At 47.3% G+C, this 27,996-nt stretch overlaps 1 protein-coding gene across 5 annotated transcripts in view; it reads right to left on the bottom strand.

Annotated features, from left to right (window-relative positions):
* The window catches only part of Apba2 (amyloid beta precursor protein binding family A member 2), an 881,206-nt gene that overhangs the window by 35,563 nt on the left and 817,647 nt on the right, over positions 1 to 27,996 (bottom strand). For all 5 annotated transcript variants that reach the window (XM_051148672.1, XM_051148670.1, XM_051148671.1 and 2 more), the window contains exons 3-4: positions 20,528 to 21,521; positions 831 to 911 (exon numbers count right to left, since the gene is read on the bottom strand). In XM_051148672.1, the coding sequence (XP_051004629.1) occupies positions 831 to 911; positions 20,528 to 21,481 (1,035 nt within the window). In that variant the 5' untranslated portion in view covers positions 21,482 to 21,521. The remainder of the gene's footprint in view (positions 1 to 830; positions 912 to 20,527; positions 21,522 to 27,996) is intronic.

Raw genomic sequence — 27,996 nt, 5'->3', positions numbered from 1 at the left:
TAGAACAACATGTTCCAACTACCCCAGAGAGGGAAAGGAACTTGTCTATGTCCTAATGTGAATAACTTAACCATGTTATTGGTTTAGAATTGTGGCTCTTAATCAGGATGATTTTTGTCCTTAAGAACACATTGGTCAATGTCTGGAGACATTTTGTTATTGTAAGTGAGGTGTAGGGTAGCAGTGGCTGATATCTAGCGGGTGAGGATGCTTGTGGACCACCTATAGAACACAAGGCAGCCTGTCAAAAGAGAATGTCTACCCTAAATGTCATTGACTCTGATTTTGAGAAATCAAGACTACCCTTGAGTTTCTATCAGATCAGGGAGCACTAGGGATCCTGGCCAACACCATAATCAGAGAGCAGCAGAGATCCTCACACCATCATTAGGGAGTACCAGGAATCTGAACACAATCTTCAGGGAGCATCAGGGATCCCAGGCCAACAACCATAACCAAGGAGTACCACAGATCTCTATCATCAAGGACCACGAGGGATCCCAACATCATCATCACCATCATCATCATCATCACCACCACCATCATCATCATCAGGGAGCACCAAACATCCCCACATCATCACCAGGGAACATCAGGGTTCCCCACACCATCAGCAGTGCACCAACAGTGCACATCACAGCTGTGAGTCCTCAGGGCGTGGCCTCCTAGGCCAGGGAACCCACATCTCTCCCTTAGACAGTGGCCCCAGGGTGGCTTGATCTGGACTCCCTCTCCCCAGAGGAACTAGGAGAGTGAGATGACCATAACACAGCTCACAACTCCCTCATGAGAACTCTGGTCCAGAACTCTCATCTTTGGAGGAAAATTACCTCTGGGATGTTGTTATTGTCAGTAGGTCCATTGAGATCAGAGCGCTGCTGCTTCCTTGGCTGCTCCAAGCCATTGCAAACCTGGAAACCAGAAAGTTGATCTATGTTTTTATAGAGTAGAAAAATGAACTCAGATATGAAACAAAAAACTGTATATTCAGTGAGATTCAATCTTCTAAAATACATGTGTGTAGGGACGAGTATATGTGAGTCCAAGTATTCATACACATTAAACTGATATGTAATTAATATGTATATGTCTATATTTCTAAAATGTTTAACTTTTATTATTTGCTATTATATTTATTTTAATAGAGCATATAATTTAGCATTTGAGTTATTTTTGGTGTACAGTTGAAGGGCATAACGTATGTTAATGTGATACAGCTATCACCACTATCCATTCCAAGGACACACTTTATCGGAGGAAACTGCAGCCCGAGACGAACAGACTGCTCAGCAGTTAGGTATGTTAACTGCCCTTCCATAGGTCTTGTACTCAGGTCCCAGAACCCACACTGGGCCACGCACAGCTGCCCTTAACTCCAGCTCCAGGGGATCTGACATCTTCTTCTGGCCTTCATGGACACTCATACAGATACATACAAATAAATAAAAATAAAGGTAAATGTTAAAAAAAACAAAAACAAAAACAGCCTGCGTCCATGCAACTACAATTCCCTACTCCCCTGCCGTCTTTGCCACGGAGCCTCTATTCACTCTATTTTCTGGATCTATGAATTGGACCATTTTAAGTTCCCAGGATATATGGCACTGCACAGTGTTTATCTGCTGGCCTATTTCACTTAGCACAATGTCCCCAGGACTCATCCATGTTATACTATCAGAATTTCCCTTCCTAAGGCTCAACAGTGTTCCACCATGTGTATGTGGCACATTCCTTTTATTCATCCATTGAAGGCAGCGTAGGCTGCTCTCCTCCTCTGACTGCTCCAAGCCATGCTGCTGTGAACTGCAGCATGTGAGGATGTCTTTGAGACTTTTTGGTTCCTCTGGACCTACACCCACAATTACAACCACTGGATCAGATGCTGAATACATTTTAGTGGTTTTTTTTTTTTCCTTTCTTTTCTTTTCTTTTAAGATTCTCTATTATATTTCCAATGGTAGTACCTCCTCACATTGTTCAAGAGTTAAAAATCATATTGTTAGAATAAATTCAGGTTCTTGGGTGAGAATAAATGCAAACAAGTCAACCCACTACTGCTACTACAAAATACAAAATAAATCATGCCATGAAACATTAAGTCTCCTTTTAAAATAGGGTCTCAACCCAGAACTTCCTTTACTTCAAACAATATGACTTAACATTTAAGTTAGATTTTCAGCATTGAACTCCTTACATCATGCAGAAAACAGAAGCAAGCTGCAAGGTACCGAAGTCACCATCTCAACCAATGCTGGTTGGGAATGCTTCTGACAACTGCCAGGCTCACAAAGTGCTTAGGGGAACGTGGTAGTGGGTAGCTGCCCATCCTGGTTCTGTACTGTCCCCACCAGTGGTTCTCACCTTCTTGATGCTGCGACCCTTTAATACAGTTAGCTCCCCATGTTGTGGTGACCCCTGACCCCAGCCATAAAATTATCTTTCTTGCTACTTCATAACTGCACCTTTGCTACTATTATGAATCATATGAAAGTATCTGATATGCAAATCATCTTAGGTAACCTTTGTGAAAGGGTCATTCCACCCCCAAAGGGGTCATGACTACAGGTTGAGAGTGGTTGGTCACTGCCATATTCCCTGATGGTAGTCCACTCTGTCTGTGGGTTTACAGAAAAATTAAAGAACCAGGAGCCACCCTCTGGGGTTGACAGGAACAGACACCGGCTCTACACCAGTCAGAATGATGATCTTGGCCACACCTTCCCTGCTCTACCACAGCTTCCGCTAGATTTTGGAGGCGTGGCAGGCGAAAACCTGGACCTGATGCTGCCTGCTGAGGGCAGGGGAAATGAAGAGGGTGTTCCTGCCACATCCTATGACTGTGACGTCCCAAACACCCTTCACAGGGCCTGTCTTCCTGCAGCTGAGAAAGTGCTGGGACAGCACTGGGTCTGGGCAGGTCTGGGATCTGGCTGGTCCTACCTTCCTTCCCCTGGCCCTTCTAGAAGCCTGCGCTGTTTCAGGCTCTGTTGCTAACAACATGATAACCCAGACTTGGGCATGTGTTAAAGAAACGGTTGAGGTGGGATCACAGAACTGGAGGCCAAGAGCATGTCCCTGGTGACTACTGACTTGGTGACTTCATAGGGCAAGGGACAGGGAGTGAGACAGAGAACCTCTTCTGACTTCTTTTTCAATAAACCCACCAGGATCTAGTCATGGGGAACCCCCTCCCTGATAAGGCTATCTAACTACCTCTCAAAGACTCCATATAGCTGGATTAACTGTTGCCAGTCCACCCACCCCACCCCTCCCTCCCTCCCTCTCTCTCTCTCTCCCTCCCCTTCTTCTTCTTCTTCTTCTTCTTCTTCTTCTTCTTCTTCTTCTTCTTCTTCTTCTTCTTCTTCTTCTTCTTCTTCTTCTTCTGTTTGTTGAGACAGGGATTTCCTGTATCATCTTGGAACTCTCTCTGTAAACAGGGTAGCCTTGAACTCAGGGATCCATCCGCCTCTACCTCCCAAGTACTGGGATTAAAGGCATGTACCATCACTGCCTGGCCTGTTTCCAGCCTTTTAATACTTCTAAATGAGGTCTAAATGCGAACATATGTTCAAAGTAAACCAAGACCACAGCTGTGCTTATCCTTAACCCTCATGAATTCTTGGGCCTGACCAGACCACACAAATAAAAACCCCAGATCCTGTCTTTCTGTCTTGGTATGCCAGTCAGGCCACACAGGTGAGCTTCAGCCCTGTTCTTCTGTCCTGATGGGCCAGCCAGACCACACAGGTGAGCCTCAGCCTTGACTTTCTACCCGGTGCATTCCGGGGCCAGCCTCCGGCTTGCCAGCAGTGCTGGGAAGTTTCTTCACTCCCCAAATGCCTTCCAGGAGTAAAGCCCACACTTCTCGCCATAGTAAGCTGTAATCACCCTGGACCCCAACCCCATCCAATGCCATGGCAGCCAAGCTGAGTTTGTAAACAGCTCCCCCTTCCACAGGGCTGATGCTGAATGGGACCAGCTCTCTGAGAGGAACTGAAAGAACCAAGTTTCCCTCCCTGTAGCGTGCTTTATCTCATAGATCCCATACGAGCCACTGGGATGTCACCTCAACTGTGGATAAGATCTCCCTAAGGCTGTGCATGTCCTGATGCCTCCCCATGAAAGAGTCTCTGGGATATCACCTCAGACACCAAATGACACCTCAGACATCTCTCTAAGGGAATGCTCGGCTGTGGGCACCCCTGATCCTTCACTGTTGAGTGTGCCTTGCTGTGTGTCGGTGTATGTGGAGTGTGACTGGCCTGGAAGATGCCAGCACATGAGCTCCCGCTGGACTCCCTTTGCTGAAGGCCCACCCCGCCTCCTGCTGCTGATCAGATTTACTCATCCCCAAAAAGCCCTCGAGAAAGCAACTACCAAGCAACAAACATAACCTACCACATAGGCTGCAGCTGGAGTAGTGTGTGCATAAACTTAAAAAAGAGGCCAGATATGGGGGAACGGAACAACAGGAGGCTGCACGCACACCCCCAAACTTCCCGGGTTTGAAACAGGCCAGCCTTTAGGCCTTTGGGTAGCTAGGCCAGAATGCATGACTTAGCCAGGGGGATACAGAAGAGGTGTCAACTCCCTCCCTATGCCATACCCTTGAGATAGCTTGATACAAGGCTCTATGATGGGGAACCCATGAAAAAGCAAGGTCTTCCCGAGGCACCACCCCTCCTCTATGTCAACATCTTCTCTAATGTCTTCCCAAGTGGGCCTGCTCACTCATCACCATGACAACCACATCTTTCCATAAACAGCCAGGCCGATTTTCAAAGAGGAAGGAGGGTGAGCTTGTGATGTTTCTCTTCAGGAAAACGTATCAGCACTGACCCACACCTATGGGGCTGGGATGTTGAGGGGGCTGGCAGCAAGAAAAGGCCCACATGGATTTGAGGCACCAAGCCTCTTAGGTGAAACTGATACTTAAATCCTGTTGGCATTCCCTTGGATACAGAAGCCAGCCACTTATCAAAATAAGACAGGACCATGGGTCCTTCACCAGAAGCATCTCCATCCTTCCCAGTGGCCAAAACCATCGGCCATCCATCAGGGGACTGAGAATGCAAGCACCAAACACGTAAAGTGAAATGCGCTCTCAGGTGGAGATGCCCCACTGCGAGGACTGATCAGTGTGTGGTGTGGCACAGGCTGGCTGATCATGCTGGGACCCAGGGACAGCTGCTCAGCGCAGAGATAAACACCCTTAATAAAAACACTAATGTGAATAAATCATCTGAATAAATATGCTGGCTCCAGTTGGTGCAAAATAAAGTTTGAATTTCTCAAGTGTCGATTCTGATTTGTCTGCTTAACTCAACTGAAAACCCAGTAATATAACCCACGCTGCTTGAGATGAACTCACAGAAAATTATCTCACACCCACTCAGCTCGCGCCATCTGGAACAACAGCCTTCCCGTGAACACGAGAAGGAGCAGACAACATCAGCTTAGATGTGGAGAAGTGGCAGCATCTCACTGTGTCACACCTCCCCCTCCAACATGACCCTGCAACAGAGAAACCCACGGCTGATGGATGACTCAGACAACCGCGTCCTCTGGGGACCATTTCCTACTTTTGTTTTCAAAACAGCCAGCCAGCCCTAATCATCTGATGTGCCTACAAAGATTTCTTCCTCCATCCAACTCAAGCGGGTCAAGCCAACTCTGCTGCACAAGGTCAGCTCTGAGCGGGGTCAAGCCAAAAGCATCATCTGCAAGGTCCATCTCAGGGATGTCGACATTCTTTTCAAAAGTCCCTGGAGTCCACCTTTTGACAATAGAGGGCTCAGGTGGAAAAAAAAACTATGCTGTTATGCATTTTCTCTATCCCTCTTACAATTCGAGCCACTGATGTAATATTTACCTTGAGGAAAATGGACTTAGGATAAAGTATTTATTCTTCTAACAGTCACTCCCATTGGATGATGGCTTTTGCGAAGCGATGTATAGCTTAAAAGTGTCGAGGCAAACACACCAGGGACCAGCTGGTCAATCTGCCCTTTAAATCTTTAGTGAGGTCCATGAATGGGAAGAGAGAAGGGCCATGCTCCCCACGCCAAGCATTTCACGGATCGCATTATACTAAAAATTATTCATCATCTGCTTTAGCTTCGGTTTTTCCATTGCATACAAATCGGCCTTCTCAATTATGTGTGCCTACAGTTCAGTGTCACTAAGTGCATTTATAATGTTGAGCAATTATTACCACCGTCTCTTCATCTTGTAAAGCCTGGACTCTAGACCCAGCTTCAGCCCTCTAATTTAAAAGGACCTTTTATTGTGCTATTTGTCAATCTGGCCACCCTTCCGGGGACTGATGGCTGCTGCCTTTTCTCCAGCCTGGCTTTGGACTCCAGGCCTGGCCCTCTGAGATCCTCTCCACTACCGACCAGCATAACCAGCTGGACACAGCACATCTACTTATCTGCTTGTGGTCTTTCTGTAGAGCCTGGTGGGGGTGCAGGCAGTGAAGGGGGTGCCTGGCCACTCATTTCAGAACATAATTCCCTCTCTTTCTAAACTCACCCTTGCATGCCAAACCTTTGTGAGGAGACAGACTGTCCTGCCCACAAGTCGCCAATCCTGAGTAAGTGATTATTCGTTCTGCACCATGCAGGGCACGCCTAATTTAGGTCAGAGAGATATGCAGTGAGTACTCTGCCCTTGACATTCCTCTGGCAACATGGAAACTGGAAAAGTTTTTTCTTTTCTTTTGTTTTGTTTTGCCAAGATTAAACCTTCCCTGGGATAAGCCAGGTTATAAATGGATTTTCAGTGAGCAAAAGACATCCTTTAAAGATTAGGTCTGGGGAGTTGGAGAAGTCAAGTCCAGCCAGGCACAGGATAGGGGCTATGAAATGTTTTCCAAGTTCGGAGTAGGCAGAACCCTCACTGACTGCTGCTGGGGATGAAAACTGCTCTGCTACTATACAAGCCTAAGCACTCACGATCACACAGCCCAGAACTTCTGCTCGTCCCTATGCACCCCATAAAGCTCAAAACAAGAGTCTGTGACAATCTGCGCATGCACAGCACCTTTGACATTGGTCAAAATGTAGAAAGAACCCAGGTGTCCATCAGTGGCTGAAGATGGTCACAACACGCTACACTCACCCCATGCAAAATCATTCTGCCCCAAAGGAATGAGGCTCCGACGCACTGCTGCAACAGTAAACTAAAGCAGGCTAAGGAAGAGGCCAGACAGAAAGGGTGGCATAGTATAGGACTGAAGTCTCCACAATAGATGAATCCATAGAGATAGAAAATACAAGAGGGTAGGGCAGGGGAAGACTGATTAAGGGAAAGAGCTCTTTGAGACACTGGGAATGCCCTGGGATGAGATGAAAGTGATGGCTTCAAAGCGTTTATTAAAAGCCATCAAGACCTAGCCGATGAACAGGATATTCTCCACCGTTGAGTGGAGAGTGAGATCTGACTCCCACACGAACTCTGGTGCTCCCTTTTCTGACCACGTCCCCTGGATGGGGAGGCCTGGCAGCACTCAGAGGAAGGATAGCAAGTTACCAAGAAGAGACTCGATATTCTAAGAGCATATATAGGGGGAGGAGGTCTCCCTCAATCACAGACATAGGGGAGGGGAGAAAGGGGGAAGTGGGAGGGAGGGAAGAATAGGAGAATACAAGGGAAGGGCTAACAATTGAGATGTAATATGAATAAATTAATAAAAAGATGAAAAAAAAAGCCATTGAATGAACCCTCACTTCAAAATAGGCCCCATGTCAAATTGTACATCATGAGTGTATTACTATACCTCCAAAGTAATGGCTGCATGTCAGTAGCCAGCATCACACACAGAGACAAAGCCACTGGGACCAACCAAACTGGTTCAGTTAGAACAACAGGAGAAGAACCGCTATCCAGCAGTGGTTCAGCTCTTGCCTAGCCTGAGTGAAGATTTGGGTTACAGACACAGCACGGCCAAAGCAAATAAGTGAAAGGAAAATAGTGAAGAATAAAATGAGTAAGTGGAACCCTCTAGATGTCTAGACAGCCTTCTTCGTGGCCCTGTCCAGCTCAGCAGCACACAGTGCTGTGTGAGGCTCACCCTGCAGCTTCAGCACACACAGGGAAAGTAGAAAGGGCAGCCAAACGAAGGGGTGAGCCACAGAGACCTTGCACCTGCCTCACGTGTGGAAAGGTCACACTAAGGACCTTCAAGGGGACACAGGGGTTTCATGGTCTAACACAACGCATACTACCCAGCCAGGGAGAATCCCATTTGGTTTTGATCAAGTCTCAGACAAGAACATCTCCACCCACCCTTCTTTGCAACAACGCTGCTTCTTCCACCATCAGCTCTGCCAGTTAGCTGTGAACAGCTGCCATTTTCCCCCTCCTGCCAATCTGAAGGGAAGAAGTCATCTGGCTAGAGATGCAGGGCTAGCAACCCACGGAGGCTCAAAAGCAACTGCCTGGAGTTATCCACAGCTCAAACCTGGACTCCTCCCAGGAGCCTGGCTTGGACCATTCTGTGAATTTCCCCTAGCTGCCCTGCACTCAGCCCCAAGCCTTGTGCACACATTCTGAGAAAACCAGCTTGACATCTGAAAGAGGAATAAAACAAAGGTGCCACGTCAAAAAGAAAGTCGATGGCCAATGCCAAGTCAATATTAGGTCTCAATTTCCAGGAGACGTCTTCCCTGCTTAACTTCTGTCAGTCCACGTGGGCTGGCATGACTAGCAAGGAATTGCTACCTCCGTAGCGGTGCTCCCTTAAGAGGAAAGGAGCCCCAGCTGCAGTCAATATGATTAGCGCTCAGTCATAAACAACTGACTCCCAACTCCCAGGATCAGTCCAGTGCAGCAGACACTCAAGCTAAATCCCGTGATTCAGAATTTAAAAGACATTTCACCAAGTAACATAGTAAAATGATACCAAAGATCCAATTATCTTCTGCCTGCCAAGCTTTTGGGAATATAAAAATGGAGTGTTTGCTTTTTTTAAGCTAGTGGTAAGGGAAAGAGTAGAATTAACTTTTGGTGTTAGATTTTACAAGACAGGAGGGTCTCAATTTAAGGCCAGACTTTTCTTTAAAAAAAGACTTTATATCAGGAAGAACTGTACTTTAGATCATGGCTTTGGACCCTCCAAGGGCTGGGACCATGCAATGCAGTTATATATCAGGATGCCAGCTGCCATAGTAAGCTGCAGCGCCCATCGGTTATGCACGTGGGAGCAGAAAGCACAGCTACCCACAGCATCCTGTGCAGCTTGGTCCTGATGCTGGGAATGTGGTCTCGTTTTTTACTTACACGTTTCTAAACTGAGGCTTATGGGCTTACTATAATATAAACCCATTGTAGTGCAAGGCATGTCTGTGTGCTGGTTTTACTATTCACAGAGCATGACCTCTGCCACGCCCCTTTGCCAGCTGTCTGTGCTTATAACATTTTAAATAATCTTTTGTTTCACACTCTCCTGCCAAAGTGAGATCAATGTAATAATGACCACAACCCAAGATGCAGGAGAGAAAGGGAGCCTTTTGTTCCATCTCAGGATGTGCTGATCCACTTACAGATTGCAATCACCCCAAGTGTCCTCTAAAGAGATGCAGACCCACGGACCTTATGACCACATACATGTTCTGTGTCCACAACCTAAATGGCAGTAAGCAGTTCTTCTACTGTTGCTCTAACTAAACCAGTTTGATTGGTCCCAGTGGCTTTGTCTGTGTGTGTGTGATGCTGGCTACTGACATGCAGATCAGTTCAGCTTGGATACTGATGTTCCAGACCAGCTCAAATCAGTTAGTAATAGTAAATATGATTACACTGCCAACCATTTTTAAGTTGTACACTTGAGTAGCTTTGAGCATATTCACCACCATTCACACCCAGCTCTCCCTTGCACAACTGAAAGTCCCATACCCCTTAAGCCACTGCTCGCCACTCAAACCTCTTCAAGTCCCTGGAAGACATGACTCTACTTTCTGCTCTGACAACTTCATGGATGTGCAGTCACATGGTACCTGTCCTTTTGCAACTGGCTCACTTCACTCCATCCACTGCCCTTAGGGCTCAGAGTCGCAAATGATGAACCACATCAGTTGTAGGCCAATGCTTTTCTTTGTCCCTTCATCACAACAACTGAGGCACAAATGATCCGCAAATCCCTGGAAAAGTAACCAGGCCATGATGTGTCCCCAGAGGCCGGTTTGCCCATGTTGTAGGTTGAGGACTGGGTGGTCTTTCCCTTCTTGAAGACTGACTGGTGCTTCTGAAAGTGGCTACCATGCTATCTTTTACATACCAGGAGGTGAATGAGTACGTAAAGGAAGGAAGGAACAAATGGATGAACAACGGGGAGGTTAGAGGTATAAGTCTGTGGTAAGTGTGTTGGCTTAGCATGTACAAGGTGAAGCACTACCAAAAAAAAAAAAAAAAGCATATTAGGGAACAAGTAAACAGAGAGGGAGTGGATCACACCAAGGAACGGCTTCTATCCTTAGAGACTGGAAAGAGCAGTAGCAAAGGAATGTAGGGCACTTGGGAGCCCTGGCCTTGATATGGAGTGACCCCACTATGAGGCTCTTGGGTGGGGAGTCATGCAGGAGTATACAATGGCAAAACTCAACAGACACCCCAAACCCAGCACTCAGATAGAAGGTCAGTAACAGATCTCTCCCAGCTGCTTTGAGAAGAAGTGGGGCTGTGTGGAAAGTGTCAGGGAGCATTGCTAGGGTGCATCAGAAAGTAGGGTGGGCACACAGATCTCACAGGCAGAATCAGAGGCTACCTGCACACATACAAGCTAACGGAAATGCCGGTGAGAATGGGCAAATGCCTTCCCCAACCCTGTGTCTGTCCAGCCAGAAAGTCATCTCCCTGAGTTGCTCTTGTGGATCAGCAACTTTCTAACCACCCAACATCCAGAGTGGGCTCACAGTCCTACACAACCAACTAGGTTCTAGGCAGAGCGGGCCACCGAGAGGCAGGGCTGCAATGTGTCAGCACCAAGGACAGTACCCACGGCGTTTCACTAGCTGCTCTTAGCTCAACCAGAACCATGTGCTTTCCTGCTTTCCTGACCTGTGTGTCTGGGATTAATTAAGGCAAGAGGAAGTAAGCACTGGGCTTTTGAAAATTAGATGTGGCCATCTCTTAGCTCCAACTGTTTGAACCTTGGCTTGGTCTCAGGTGGAGAGATGCCAGCTTGCCTTCTGTGAAAGAAAGGTAGTAAGCTATGCGATCAGTGGGCACACCTTGATGTCACCATCTATTCCAGGGGCGCCACCCTCATCACATCCTTTCCAAGGATGCCTTGGTTGTGCTTGTTTCTCTGTGCTGTCTGACATGTCTGACACTGTCAGCCCTATGGTTAGAAGTTATTGTTTGTTGACGAACCACTTGCTACCACAGCCCCTATCTTTATTAGTGTCTGACTTAACACTGGATGTGAATAAGTGCTGTGGGGTGAAAATCCCAAGAGTGCCATGTCACTTCAGGTGAACACACCATGTGTGACATTATGCTTTTCCACATTTCATGTCTATCCGTGCTGACTTCCTTCCCAAACAGATGACGTTTCTAAAAAACTACTGCATGGAGATACTTCCTAGGCAATGCCATGTGACTAACCATGTTTGTCAACTGGATGTTGGTCCAGCCTCTGGTAAATAGGATGCCCTGTGAGATGCTGTGAGTCATGGGCAGGAGTGAACCAGGAACAGAGAGAGGGGCATGCACAGAGGCCAGCTTCCTGCCTCACATCATTGAATCTGCAACCAATCCCTCTGGTGAGCTAGTGAAACTTTAGTCAGTAACACAAATGCACTGGGTCACTCTCTCCAGCCTGCTCCTGTCTCTTCAGGTGCCTGCTTGTAAGTTCCTATATAGATACCGCCTGCATCCTCTTTCCTCTTCCAAGGGGGACTCTGCCCTCCCAACCCACCCGACCTGCTCTCCCTTGCCCCTGGGGACCCTCATGGCCACACCTCTGAAGAACTTTGTTCCTGCTAAGCCTTCCCATACTTTCCCGGCTGACTTTGGCCTTTTCATGTCTCTAGCCCTGGGCTTTTCTACTCCAGCTCTCTTCTAGCTCCACTCCTCACCCAATGATAACCGTTCTCTGTCTCCCTCTCATCACCATCCTCAATCTGGAGCGTCTGTTTCCCCTATCTTCTCTTGGAGATCACAGTCCATCACAGCTATAGGTTCAGTCCCTGCTGCGGGATACTTGCTCAGTGCCCATAGCTTCCCACACTCATTAGCTGACTTCTCAAAGACTCCCGCACTTCTCTCCCAAGCTGGAGTCCGTCCTCACCTGGGTGGGCACCTTTCTTAAGTACCCAGCTCCACCTGGACAGGGGAATGGAGGAAGCAGTCTCTCCTTATCTGATTCCCCCTCCAGAATGGGTTCTGAAATCAAAGATCAGGGCCACCCTCACCTTGGCAACCGCAGGGCCCGATACACAAAGGCACCAATCTAAATGGGTGGGAGGGAAGGTGCAGCCAGACGGCCCAGGACATGGGGTGACCTGTAGGGGAGAGTTACCCCATGTTTAAAAGAGAACGGACTGTAAAGAGGAGACACTGGTGAGAAGGTGCCTATAGTGAAAGGGAACCCTAAGCAACACTGGAAGTCAGTGAGAGGCCAATGTGGGGTCCCCATCTCTTTTTCTACTAGAAAGCAGGTATGAGAAAATCAGGGCAGCTAAGGGAGCTGTGAGTGTCTCCTGCCTTCCAAATGTAGAGCTCTTGCAAGAAAAAAGGCTGAGGAGATAGCATACGAGACTCTCCTTCTGGGGAGACCCTTAGAGAGGAACAGCTGCCTCGCTCACCCTACGCTGCTCCTCTGTGGCTCTGGATCAGCTCAGTCCTTTACCTGCCACCCCTCATCAGCTGGAATTATGTCTTCCTGTGTCACTCTTGATAGCAAGGCCATCATTTTGCTCCATTGGAACCCCCAGACCTGGCCATTATGGGACATCTGCAAAACTGGAGATTTCCTGGACTTAGAACTCCTCCTTATCATCATCATTGAGACCAGGATCACATACCTATTACACTCCATCAACACCCAAGTCCAAGTCACTATTCCTTCCCAGCCTCTGGAAATGAATGTGGTTAGGGCAGGTACTCCATTCAAAGTGTTCTGAACAGCAGGGTGAGATCCAGGTTTCCTGCCTGTGGGAGACATAGTCTCAACGATCGCACACTGACCTCTCTAGGAACCAGAGGAGGACACCTTCTGAATATCTATTAGTAGAAGGACTGAAAATTCTGGAGAGTACATGTGTGAGCCGTATGTGTGTGTGTGTGTGTGTGCGTGCGCGCGCGCGCGCGTGCGCGCGCGCGCGTAAAGGCCAGATCAAGCCATGGCTCTCCACTTGGTTTACAGAGGCATGGTCTCTTGCTGAAGCCGGAGCTTGTCTGTTCAGCTAATCTAGGCAGCTTGCCTGGAGGATCTTGTCTTTGCCTTCTGAGTGCTGGGATTAAAGGGCTTCCTTTTTACACAGCCGCCGCCGGGGGCTTGAACTCAGATCGGCATACCTATGCAACGACCATGACAAGCCATCCCTGCACTAGTAATCGTCATCCAAGAATCAAGAATATCTGAAAATGTTACGGACTTGGCAGTTCTTAAAAGTTCTAATTAAGCCACCCTACACTGCATACTTGTTGGGATTATAAAACTGAACTCCCTTAATTTATGCATTGAAAATTAAAAATTATAAAATTAATTATTAATTTTCAGAAACCAAAACAATTTAGACCCTGACTTTAACAAAAGTTTCATAAAGCCTGGCCCACATCCCCACACTCTGCCAAATTAATTGCTTCCTGACAATCACACCCACTTATAGTTACATATCACCAAACACCTTAAAGCCAAGTAGAGCAGGTCTGCTGGCTGGACCGGCAAGCTCTGGCCACCAAGTTCAGAAGCTCCGGGAGATGCGTCGGGCGACAGCATCAAGCAGCACCTACTGGATTCCTCTTTCAAAACAGCCCTGGGAATTTGTAAAAAGTAGGTACAGAGGTCACTCTGTCACATTGCCTACAGAGAAGGGTGATTTTTTAAAAAGGCTCAGTGCAACCAGTATGGGCTACCGAAACCAGCCCACGTGCAGACACAGAAGGCATGTGTGGGCAGAGGAGGGTGGATTGCAGGAAGGCTGTAGAGGGCAAGAGGCCAGACGTCCTGCACAGAGACCCAGGCCTGAGAAGTCTTTCCTCCTGAGTAAGACTGGAGAGGTCCTTCCTCAAGGAACCTCCCCCTCCCCCCAAATCTCTGTCTTCAGGCACTTTCCAGAACGCTGTCTGAACTTGGATAGTTTGCATCCTCTATGCACGGCAAACACTAAAGCGTTTCTTCTCGGCCTCTCTGTGCCTCTGCTGCCTGCTGCCTGCAGATCAAAGAGGTACCTGGATGCTAGCAGTCCCACTGAACTACACTCTAAGTTCCCTACTGTAAAGTGGGAGTTAACCCTTACTTCGCACACCACCAGACGGGACACCGTGACGTACCTTTCCAGAATGCACATAGAACTACTGACTGCACCAGAAGCGAGTCAAAGTTAGGCATTCAGAAAGCATCGCCTCTGCTTATTTGGTACCAAGATTCACGTGGCCATTTGGAAGCGTCTTGTGTAAATCAAGCCTCAGCGAAATGTCACAGACAGAGCATCTCGGTGGTGAACGGTGAAGGACGTGACACTCGATGTGGCTGAAGGCCCTGGATCACACTTTACTTTAGCTGTTGTATTAAGCTGGCTATGAGGTATTGATTTTCTTGTTTTCCTATTATCAGAGGGCTCTTGCTAGAAAACACTGCTGGGCTGGTGATAAATAGAAATCATGAAAACCACAAATAATCAGAACACGTATTTGGTTCACTGGACCCATGGGTAGAGCTGTCGAACTAGGCTGTGAATCAACGTCTATCAACTGAGCGATGTTAGGGTTCCAGATGGGGAACAGCCTGAAATTCCCAAGTTCCAAAGGGCTGAATCTTCCTAGGGACTTTTCAAAGTGCTTTATCTCCTGGCAGACCTCACAGGGCATCAGGTAAGGGGACAGGAATGAGGGAGACTCTACTCCAAAGCAAGCTATGTAGCACTTGCTAAAGCCAGGTGCTCAGTAGCCCACACAGAGAACAGGCAATCACAGGCCATCACACCCATCCATAGAAGAGGGTCTTTGGCACTGGACAGATGTGTGCTTACAGTGTTCCTCAAGAGCAACGGTGAGCAGTCCCCTGGAGCAAAACTCAGCCCTTCTAAGCTGTACAACAAGGGGGAAGCCACTTATCCTATCTTTGATTCAAGTCCCTTAAGGATGCTTGAATGAGAACGGTCCCAATGGATTCATATATCTGAGTGCTTGGCTCCCAGCTAGTAGACTGCTTACGGAGAAGGAATGTCATTGGGATCCCCCGAGGAGTCAAACCCCATGCCAGGCCCAGTCCCTCTACCTCCTGCCCACAGATCAGGATGCGAGCTCTCAGCTACTGCTCCAGGTCTGCTAGCCTGCCACCAGGCCGGCCACCACAATGACCATGGACTCCCCCTCTGACATTGTAAGCAAGCCCCCAGTTAAATGTCTACTTTTATAAGCTGCCTGGGTCATGGTGTCTCTTTGCAGCAGTAGAACAGGAACCAGGACGTACCTGATTTGTCTGAGGAGGCCAACCTCAGCATTGAACCTTTTGGCTTGTTCTAGAATTCCTGAAGTCACAGACCCTGAGCCCTTTGTACCTTGCCACAGACTCCCCTGCCACTTTCATAGTGAGCCAAGAATTTTGTATATACTGAAGCCAACCGATCACTAAATCTTCAGAAATGAAGGGTCCCAGTAATGAAAAATAAAAATAAAAAGTGTTCATCATTAGCATTGGCCGGCATTAAATCATCCTGGAATTGAGTAAGGGATTCTGGACCTTAGGATGAGATTTGGGTTGCTATTTTCCACATGTTTCTGTCATGATGGATAGGAAAGGTCTTAAGGTTATGGGATGTTGGGAACTCTGGCCAAGCAGTCCAGACGTTGTGTACAGCAATGAGTAATCCTTGAGGAAGAAAGAAATGGAGCAGAGAAATTTCCCCAACTCATCTGCCAACTGAACATAGCCGACCCTCTGCATCTGTGGATTCCACGTCTGAAGAGTCAAATGAGTGTGGGTGGGAAATAGTCAAAAGAACAAAACTGCATCTGCTTTGAACACATCCTCACTTTCCTGTCATTACTCCAGTCAACAACACAGGACAACAGCCTACATGGCATGGCCTCATATTAGGCATTATAAACCATCTAGTGATGATCTAAAATAAAGACGGTTGCTGGAAGTTAAAGGCTAGCTTTATATGTAATTCTTTCCTCAGGCATTGGAGCCTGGTAGATTTCAGGGATCCCAGGGAGTCCTGGCAGCTGCCTGCACCCTCCCTCCGCCACTCCTCTCCAGTTTTACAGCTGCTGCTGTTAACTAGCAGTCTCCTCTGTAACTGCCGCCTTCCACCTTGGAAGGCAGCTCCAGAAGACACCGCATTATCCTGGTTGGCGTTTTGTTATCTTTGTACAGGCTAGAGTCATCTGGGAGCAAGGATTTCAGTTGAGAAAATACCTCCATCTGATTGCCTATAGGTAAGGCCAGGGGACACTTTTGTGGCTAATGATTGCTAGGAGAGGACCAATCCCATTGTGGGTGGCACCATCTCTGGCCTCTCTGGCAGTGCCTGCTTTCACTTCCCCTGTTGTTGGGCTGTAACTTACAGAAGAGTGGGAACCTTTTGAACATGCAGAGTACTGTACAGCACAGGCAGACCTACCGGCCATACATCCCACTTCCCATCACACCGTGCAACCTGCTCTCCACAGAGGCCAAACCACAGCAGGGCCTACTGTGAATCCATCGCCCGTGTGTAGGAAGAAGGAGTCATTTGAATGACTCCCTCTGTGCCCCAAAGATGTGGGAGGATGGCTGATGGGTTGGCTGTATCTTAATAAGCACAGAGATGGTTAAAATCGCACAGTCCCCATTCAAAGGAAAAGACACTGAAGGGAATAGGCAGCAAAAACGCAGGAAGCACCCTGTGAAATGGAAAAGAAGAAAATCCCAGAGATAAGAGGTGGCACCGTACCTTGCAGAAGACAGGAGCCCATCGGACAAGTTGGTTGCGCAGAAATTTAAAGGGTCAACACTGATGTGTGACTCAGGCCCTGGCCCTCAAAAAGTACAAAACGACAGGAAAGACCAATTGCACAAAGATGTCTGTGTCAGCCTCACACACAGAAGAAAAATGCCATCCCCCATCTGCGTGTTGGGTAGCAGGGTAGGCATTGACAAATAAATACACGTCAGTCATGTGACACGTCGCCCAAATGCAACATCAAAAGGTCAGTGAACTAACTATGAAAATCCTATGGGAACATGATATATGCCTGATGTAAGAACGCTGCATGGTAAAGATACTTGGGCCAAATGACAGCCGTGTGCCCTGTGCTCAGTGCTGTGGTCTGACAGGGAGCACCGAAAACAGGAAGAGAGTTCTCTATGCTGCGTAGTGGGCCCGTGGGAGATGCATCTCTCACACTGACTCTGTACTCACTGTCATCCGTGCAGTGACCAAAGGATTCTCTTCAGGGCAGCTTGAGCATCCTGCACAGAATGCCTGAGAGCATTGGTGGGCGCAGATTTGGGGTATATTTCTGACTTTGCAATGTTTGCATGATGAGACAGGCTGGGGATGAGACCCATAACATGAGAATTCATGTATGGTTCCCATATGAAAAGCCTGGGTAACCTAACACGGCCTTTTTTAGTGCACTGTGCTTTGGCTGTGGCCTGTCTCGGGATGGCAGGTGTGACATTTTCCTATGCCAGCACTCAAGAAGCCTCAGCTTTAACGTATTTAGGATGTTGTATTTTCAGATTAGGGACACTCAAACCATACTTCAAAAACTAACCCTGACTGTAGTTTTCAAGCTTTAATATGAGTGGGGAAGAGATAAGGGATGCTGTCAAGTCCCTCCAGCTGGACACTTCCACATCATTGCTTCTCTGACTTCAAATGCATGCCATCTTGTTGAAATGCAAATAGGACTGAGTAGTTCTGGGGTGGCCCTTGTGAGGCCCATACTGTAGGCCAAGGGCACACTTTACAGAAAAAGTCTACCTGGGAGGCCAGGGCTGTCTAGCTTTCTCTTCTGTGTGTTCTCTCTCTCTCTCTCTCGCCCCCGCCCCCCTGCCCCCGATTCATTTATGCTGTAGCACCAGTTCTGGGCAGTGCTGTACTAAACATGTGGATGGCTCCAGGAATTGAGCTGGGGACTTGGTGACACTCTGACTCACTGCCTCAGGCCAGGTATTTGATAGTTCCTGGCACAGCTTGGCTGTCCCAGGGGAGTAAAAGATTCCTTTTAGGAACACAGCTGTGATTTCAAATGAAGCACCTACGAAGTATCCAAGGACGTGCGTTTCCTAGAGAATCTGGTTTCTAAGGTAATTTGATGGGTATTTATGTCCCCGTTTATTCACCAGTGGATATTAATGGCCCAATTTCAGAATTCCTTGTGTGAGACGAGCTACCAAGGACTACAGGATATACAAACTCACCCACATGGCAAGGCCCAACAGAGTCTCCCAAAGGACTACTCAGCTCATTCATTTGTGAGGTCAGCCTAGAGCTAGGTCCTCCTAGGCTCCCTCTTGACAGGAGTAGCTCGTGAATGAATGAACAAATTAATGAATGGATGATTACAAGAACAACAACAAACCAACCTTATATAGTCATTCACTAACGCTTATGTGCTTTCCAGTCTCTTGGCTCACAGCATTGATTTAAGGACATCTGGGCTTAGAGACTGAACACCTTTCTCTGAAAACATAGACTTCCCTCTTACTCCCATGATAGCTTGAGACTTCCCCCATTTGCACTTGCCTTTCTAAATGGCCACCACTTATTCATGCATCTATTTGCGTTCATTCAACCAACCCCCAACAACCCCCCCCCCCAACACTCTAATCCAAAGGACTACGGAATTTGGAATTTCACTCAACTTACCATCCAGTTATTATGAAGCAAGAGGAGAGAGGAGGGAGGAAGGAGGGGGAGAGAGAGTGAGGAGGGAGAGAGACAGAGAGAGAGAGAGAGAGAGAGAGAGAGACAGACAGACAGACAGACAGACAGACAGACAGACAGACAGACAGAGAGACAGAGAGACACAGCTCTCCCCAGTCCATGCTAAGTTCTAAGATACTTTTCTCTTGACAGACCTTTGACAAGGAGGCCACTTATTACAAGAAAACACAGTATGTCACATGCTTTATACAACCCACATCCATCCCTGCAGTGCCATCGCTTTTGTCGGGGACAAGCCCATATTCTGAAAATGAATGAATACAAATGTGGGCATTTTGGCCTGAAGCCCAGACCAGGGCCCAGAACCCCTGCCCCCAACATTCACTAGTACAATAGCAGTTTATATCCCGCAGTGCCCCCCCCAATGAAGGCAGAACTGCTGTGAATGACAGGCGCACCCCCCAAAATGAAGTCAGCTGGCACTTACTAACTTAGCAAGAACAAAAGGCACCAAAGTATGTGGGGAATCTCACAGCAAGTCAATGTGACTTACATTCCAAATGCAAGCTTTCACCAGTGTGCAAGTGAGGGTATGAGGGTGTGTGTGTGTGTGTGTGTGTGTGTGTGTGTGTGTGTGTGTGTGTGTTTTCAACTCAATATATATTGAATAAATATTCAAACTCAAGAAATCTGGGGGAAAATAATTACGGCTTTACAAACCAGGAAAACAGTCCATACCATGGGCCCAAGAGATGTCCCTTTATACATTACCTAGTAACTACATCTCCTCTTACACACAGTGATTTCTTTCTGTTTGGGGGTGGCTGGGATGGTGGTTTTCACATGTGTTTATTAGACTACATGCTTGCTGTGGTATAACTCAAGCAAAACTTATGCTTTTGTTCCTTCGTGTTAGCAGACATTTCTCCTCTACCACGTCATCAAATTTTCAAATAGTGATTTTTAACAAGACAGTAGTTTTTCACAACTAAGTGCCCATTGGGCAAAGATAACTTTGGAGACACTGCAATGGGCACTAGGAAGTGAACCCTTCTCACTAAGTAGGGAAGTGCTGCCTGCATCCCTCTCCCACCATCCTGACCAGTGCCCTGCTGGCCTGAGGGAGCCACCTCAGCCAATCCAAGTATCCAAGGTTACATGGATACTCTCCTGGCATGGGCTGATTCAGGCAGCGGGGTACCAGCGGGGCATTTCCTAGGAGATGAGCTGCCCATCAGCCCTTGGGTGGTATGGGCCCCTGAATGTAAAGGATGGACTTGTGACAAGAGCATTCCAGAATCATTACAGTTCCTGGGCAAATTAACTTAGCTCGCATTGTAAATTGGACAGCAGCTAATCCCCCTCCACCTGTCATTATCCCATATCCCCTTCCCCACCCTCCCCCCTTTACTACCTACTGGGTGATATCACATTCCCTAGGGTCCACTACCCATTTCCTGGGGATAGCTAAGGCCTACCTGCTCTTGGGGCCACTTTGGCCTTTCCTCTGGGGTCCTGGTCTTGGTCTTCAGTCCTCTCTGGGGGTCTCCAGGGTGCTTAGCCTCAGGGGGAATGTTCAGGGACTTGGGTCTTCCCTCATGCCTGCTGGGTCCGTGGCTGGTCTCGCTGGGTGGACCGGCCTCTGTGGAGTCCTCAGGACCCAGCTCAGGCATGTGCTCAGGGCTGGCCTCACTGGCGCTGGTGATGCTGGTCATGCTTAGGCTCATCTTGATCTCGGCCACTATCTGGTCGATGTCTTCCTCCTGCTCCTCCAGGTCCCCGTCCCCACGCCTCATGCGATACGGGGAGGCGCCACCTGTGTCCCCATTGGTCTCTGTCGGGTAGTAGTCCTGGTAACTCTCTTTGCTGGAACAGTAGTGGCCATCTTCTTCCTGGTCGTGGACCTCCAGGACAGAAGGGTCATCCTCTGGGATAGGCAGGTGGCTGTCTGGGTACTCCTGGCTGTTTTCATCCCCGTGGCTATGAGTATGAGGGCCCACTGAGTCCGTCCACTCCTCCACCGCCTCCTGACACTCGTCGGTATCCACGGGATGCGCACCATGGGCTATGTACTCCTCCCCATTACAGTCCATGCCCTCTAGGTAACTGTCATCCTCAGGACAATAGCGAATGTAGTAGGTAACACCCTCCTCCTCCTCAGGGAGGCCCTCATCATAGTCCTCCTCCTCAGATGTGTTGTTTACATAGTCAGAGCTGGAGTCCCCATCGGGGCTATGGTTATGGCACTCTTGCTCCTCAGGCGTGGGGCTCTCTGGCCGTAGAGTGGCCAGCTCCAGGCCCGTGGGTACATAGGTCTCCAGGGGCAGTTCTGCATCCTCGTTCTCAGGCTCCTGGTCGCGGGGGATAGGAGCTGGCCTGGCCCTGTGGTCCAACATGCTGCTCGCAGTGTTCTGGCACTTGCGGTGGGCCATGGCAGACACTCACACAGCCATTGTTACCTGGTAGCAGCCACTGTGGAGAAGAAGGTAGAGAGAGCCATCAGAGTCACATAGACCATGGCCAACGCGAGACACATGCCAAACCCACATCACCATATCTTGAGAGCACGTTTGCTCAGAGCACTGTGGATGCACAGGTGTTCAAAGGATGCAACAGTCCCATGTGAATGCCTCAGGTGTCAGGGAAAAGCTATTACCATGCCAGAAGAGGCTAAGGACAGACAGAGCTGGAAAGAAGGCATGAATGAGAAGACAGCCACCAGGATGCCCAACTGCACCAAGGGACTCATAGACTCATTGGCTTGTAACAGTCTGGTGCTAGAATGGAACCTGGGCATATGTCCTACCCCTGAGAACACTCTGGCCCACAGGCTCACTCTTGACCGCTGCACAAGACTCACTTTATAATGGTAACCCAAGTGGCCAAGTCAAGGGGTCATCAGATTGGAGTGATTGCTCTCAAAGAGAAAAATAACAGCATCTACTGAAGACACCATGAAGACCCATGACCAAGGAAGACCATTAATTCTTCTGGTCTAAACCCCATGTTTTAGCACTCAAGATACACACATATTAAAACATCCTACCGGATCCCAAATTTATACCATCACTGCATGTCAAAATAATTAAGTGTATACATAAAGTATTGTGCTGCCTAGCTTTATATCTACTTGGCACACAAGCTACTTTATTTTTAGAGCCATATTCTAGACATCTGATTAAGAAATAACATCCATTTTAAAAAAAAGTGGTTAAGACAGTAAATTTATTTTATATCTATTTTACCACAGCTAAACAAAAACATAGGAGTGAAATGTTAGACTGGACCACTGGAGGGCAGGATGCAGGGGCTGAGTAGGCAGTTAGGCGGTGAAAGCAATGTGTCAGACATGGGGAGGCTGACGACAACCTATGAGAATATTCCCAGTAGCCACTGACCAGGCTCTGAGCGTAAGGCCCGGAACAGCCTCTCTCTGAAACCGTGCCTGGCCAGAGAGCTCATAAACTGGAGCTGGTCACACCCTGTGTCCCAGAGTCCTCTGAACAGCACCATGCCAGCAGTAGTGCCCAACACACATCTTTGTGGTGAGACTGCTTCTTCCAGCCATTGTAATCCTCACATTGAATTTCCCATCTCCTCAAACCTCTCACATTCCCAGAAACCGTGACGGCTAATGACCCCAACATCCCAGACACACTGTGATGGCCCGTCATCACAATGCCTCAGATACAGATATTTCTGTTCCTAGACTTATAATGAGGATAAATCCTGATACACCTGCTGCACTTTGAAAACAAATTCTGTCGATATCCAAAGTTTAGTTTACTCTTTTGTTTTGTTCAAGGCAGGGTTTCTCTGTGTAGCCCTTGCTGTCCTGGAATTTACTCTGTAGACCAAGCTGGCCTCAAATTCAGAGAGCCCCCTGCTTCTGCCTCCTGACTGCTGGGATTAAGGGTGTGCACCACCAAACATATTCTTTAGTATGGAACATGTTTTGGGCATAAAGCATAAATCTTGCGTTGTGATTATAAGATATACTGAGACAGTACTTTAATGCTGAAGTAACTGTCTCGTATATAGTTCCTATTGTGAACAACGTTTTGTCTTGATGATATATGAATAAGAGATTAAAAACTTCTAACAAAAAGGAAAGGAGGAAAAGACTGTAAGTAAAACGTTAGTTAACTCAATCCATCTAACCTCCAGAGCATCAGCACTTGGTCTCCCAGACCCTAAACATGCCCAGAATACGCACATTCTTCTGCATCTGGGGGAAATTCTCTAGCACATGGTAAATCTCTCACTAAATACTGAATAACTCGAGTGCATCTTAAATGTCACGCTGGCAGTGAGAAGCAGGGTGGTGGCATGGCTATGCTGCCACACCATCATAACCTTGAGAGCCAGGAGTCCTAAGACGGGCCGTGTGTACTAACCTTTGTGTAAGCCCGGCTCTGTCCAGACTTCAGTCCGTGCCATTTGCTCTCCCCACCAGCCCCAACGCCATTTTAATTGCTGTGGCTGTAAGATTTTCAGCACCAGATAAGTCCATTTTTCTCCATTATTCTCATTTTTAGACCTCCTCCAGCTATTTTCACATGCATTCTCCCAGATGAACTTGAGAGCTACTGAGTCCAAATGCCCTCCAGCACTTTCACTATCACTGTGGTTAGAATAGCCTTCAATCATTGATTATTTTAGAGAAATTCCCAAACTTACGATGTTGGAATATTTTCATTCAATTTTACCCAACAAACAAATCCACATTTACCTAAGTCCTAAATGGATCCCAATGGCTTTGTAGTTTTCTTCAAACTTATAAACGTTCTTTGTTGGCTTTATTCTTGTGTTCTTTTTGTGTTGCAGTGAAGTTTCCCTCCCTTTGTTTACATGGCTGTTCCTGGTATATAGAAAAAAATTACATACTGGTCATTGAAAAGTCACATCTTCCTAACCTACTTATTCCCGGTTGGTTTTAGTTGGTACTGTCCTGTCCCTCAGCAAATAACAATACCCACAGGTCCTCACAGCCTTCCTTCTCCTTTCCATCGTGTGCTTATCTTGCTGACTGTGCTCCTCCCTGTTGGATTAACTAAAAATGGTACTAGAGTCATCCTTTGCTTGTTTGAATGAGTAACGTCTCCCGTAGGCAGTGGCCTTTGAGTTAAAGGCTGTGCCATGTCATCTGCTCTCTGCCCGGGCTTGTGACTCGAGATTTGTTCGCTCAGCTACTTGTTCTTGCAACCATATGGCTCTGGCCCACCCCTCCCTGCCATTATAGGCTCTCTGAAGTCACAAACCTCAAACAAACTCCTTCTTTTATAAGTTGGTTCCAGTCATGGTATTTTTTATCACACTAACAGAAAAGTAACAAGTATATGGACTTATTTCTAATTTCAAAGATGTCTCTACTTTATGTCTATGTCATGTCAGTGTATGTCTACATGTGTGTATGTGTAGGTGCACATGCCTGGGTGTGTACACAGAACCCAAATGAAGACATCAGCTTCCCCTTCTTTCACTCCCTGCCTGTTCTTTTGAGGCACGATCTCTCCCTAGGCTTGGAGCCTGTGTTTTCTCAGGTAGGCTGGAAGCCAGCCTTTCTTTCTTTCTTTTACTGCTTCCCTCAGAGCTCAGGTGACAGTAGTTTTGACTGCTAGGCTATCTCTCCAGCCCTAACACACCTTGTTCCTAACCTAAATTAAAAAAAAAATTTTTTTAATTTTACTGGTGCTTTCCTAGGAGTGCTGAGGCAAGGAAGACACCAAAACTTTCAGGAAGTAAAACAGTATTTTAATTACAATGGTCTAAAAAACAATAAAAATCAATGACAAACAAATATAGAATATTAAAGAAAGCATTGACATTGCTTTTTCCCCATTTGAGCAACAATATGATACTGGGTAGTAGTAAAGATCATATTTCTAATCCAGTTCTCCTTTCAGTGGCTACAAAGAATTAATGACCCCTGGTGGCCGCCTGGAAAGAGGATGCATCTTCAAAGAATCTACAAAATTTCATTTCACTAACTGGGCACCTTCGGTATAAAGAAGATGCTTTTCTGCTAAAGATGCACACGGACATGAAGGCCCTTGCTCAAACCTAAAAGCCAGTGTTCTGAAGACTGAGAAAAAAACCTTGAGATGGCTTCCACACTTAGGAAATTGGAAATGCCATATCTGCCTGAAGGTCTTGAAGAGGCTAACTAGGAGAGTTTACTTGGTCTACGTTCTGTTATTGCAATGAAATACCTGCATCTGAGTAGTTTTATAATGGAGAGTGGTTTATTTAGATCAGTTCTGGAGGTTTCAAGGCCAAGATGCCAGCATCAGCTCAGGTTTAGTAAAAACCTCACAGTGGGTGGCATCGGCATGGTAGAATATGGTCAAAAGGGAGGGACGGTGAGCCAGACAGAGCCAACGAGAATGGCGAGGACCAAGAGTCTTCGTATAAGAATTTGCTCTCTCAAAGGTAGTTCAGGATCTCACAAAAGCTACCTTAACCCCTACTGAGAACAGCACAATCAGTGATGTAAGGGTCTTCCACTACAACACCTCTTAATGGCCCCATCACTTCCCTTTATTACCACAAAGGGCCCAACTTCCAACATATGTCCTCTCAGAGAACATGATGCTATTGCCACCACAGCAAAGTGGCCAATTCAGGTCTGAATTCAACAAACGGCTTAAGGAAAACTACCGAAGGTTATTAAGGAAGATGACGCGCAGTCAGAATTGTGTCTTAAATGGCTCTACCAACAAGGTAGGATGACAGCGGTTATGGCAGGAGGCACTGACCCTGATGTGCATGTGCGTCTTCTTCAGTGGGACACAAGGGCATCTAGGCAGCAATGCATATGGAAGAGGGATCATAGCAGGAAGCAAAGGGTTGCCTCCCAGTGAAGTATTGTACTCACTTTAAAGGTCACAGGTCAACTTGGGGAGTTGCATGTTAGTGGCATGTTGTGGGCAGGTGTGCCAAAGCCTAGCCTGGAGCTGCAAGTCCTAATTCAAGCGGACCTAGGACTTCACTTGAACAGTACATCCAACATGTCTGTGGGTCTCTGGGAGCTCTCCACTTTCTACGGGATGAGTTTGACCTCTTTACCTTTCTCTATATGCCCCTACCCCCAACTCATGGGGTGCAGGGAAAGAGGACATTTCCATAGACTTTTTTCAGATCAAGCTTGTAAGTCACTCCCATAGCTACTAGCAGGGCAAGGGTGGATGGGCTGGCAAACTGTGGCCATTTGAAGAACAACAGAGAACCCTCATACCAGAAGACAGGGTGTGGCTGAGGGGCGGTGAGATCCAAGACAACAACAACAACAAAAAAAAAGTGTGCAGAGATGTAGGTGCAATGAAATGACTCCTTATAAGTAAACAGTTCTCCTGCTAGCTTACTCAGACTGCCTATGCCCTAAATGAAACATTCTTATGTTGGCCATATTTAGAGGTGAATTTTTGGAGACATGGGATTAGATGAGGTCATGAAAGTAGAGCTCCACATGATGTTCTTAGTATCTATAAAATGACTTATTTTAGTTTTAAAGAGGCTGATCTAATTACATCACTTCATCCTTCCCTTTCCTCCCTCTGAAGCATCCCATATGCCCTTCCTTACTCTCTTTCAAATTCATGGCCTCTTTTTTCATTAAGTGTGTATATCCATACACATACAGATACACACACACACACACACACACACACACACACACACACACACACACATATTCCTGAACACATTAAACTGTAACCTGCTCAGTCTGTACAATGTTACTTGTATATGCTATTCGTAGCCTTTAAGAAGACACCTGAGGTCACATGCTCCTTGTCCCTTTTTAACACTCCACTGTACTACACATTTAGCAGGTGCCAGTGCCTGCTCTCAGACTTCCCAGCTCCAGAATCGTGGACAAAAGAAGTTCTGTTCTCCACAAGTCACTCCTTCTGTGGTCACAGAACAGACACTGAAACACCATCCAGGGATGTTCCGGCAGTGCGTACTCCAACAAGGTGTGGCACGGGAACACTTTGCAGCCTAGTGATAAAGGTTGCTGCCCTCAACACCTCAACTTTAAATCAACTTTTTTGGGGAGCCCCCGGATGTCTGGAGGAAGTACCCACAGACCCACAAAACACTATCCGCGTGGCTGCCATCATCCGTGAACTCAGTGGCTGGTGGACAGATTTCACTTGCTCAACTGCATACCACATCTAGGGGTGCAACTACATGTGGAAACAGCTGCCCAGTGGGAGGCCTTGAAGAGCTGCTCCCCCTTCGCTGGGAGACAGCCAGAGGTGTGAGCAATCTGGCATCTGTCTGCTACAATGAGATTTGTACTCCTGGGGGATCATTTCTTTCTGGTGATGAAAATGGTGACCCCTTCACTTTGTGCATTTCACAAGAAAGGGGGAGGGTCACGTGACTCAGGCAGCCAGCCACTGCAGCCTCTCTGGTGTATCCCTTTCTATTCTTTATTCTGCTCCTCTCTTCATACAGCTGAGAGCTTACTGGAAGCACATTCTGTGTTCTCCTATTTTTCGTTTTTAAAGTATGTTTTACATTTTTATATACTGATTTGGGGAGGATGTGTGTGTGTGTGTGTGTGTGTGTGTGTGTGTGTGTGTGTGTGTGTGTATGTATGTAGGTATGTAGGTGCCTGCAAAGGCCACAGCAGTGCATCTGATCCCCTGGAGCTGGAGTTACAGTTGCTTATGAGTGGCAGAAGATGGGTGCTAGGAGCCAAACTCAGGTCTTCTGCAAGAGCAAGGGTTCTTAAGTGCTGAGCCATTTCTTCAGCCCTTCCTCTTTTCTTTTCACCCAACACTATAAGCAGCAGTAAAAACTGCGTGAGCTTCATCTTACCAGCTACATCATAGCTTTTCAATGAACAGACAGTCCGCTATAGACTGCATGTTGGGTCCCCCAGAAGTCCTTATGGTGCAATCCTAACCCTAAGAGGATGGCATTAGGAGGTGGAGAC

Source organism: Acomys russatus, chromosome 7 (assembly GCF_903995435.1).
Source record: "Acomys russatus chromosome 7, mAcoRus1.1, whole genome shotgun sequence".
NCBI lineage: Eukaryota > Metazoa > Chordata > Mammalia > Rodentia > Muridae > Acomys > Acomys russatus.
The sequence above is the reverse complement of the archived record's forward strand: the minus strand, read 5'-3'. Positions and strand labels throughout refer to the sequence as shown.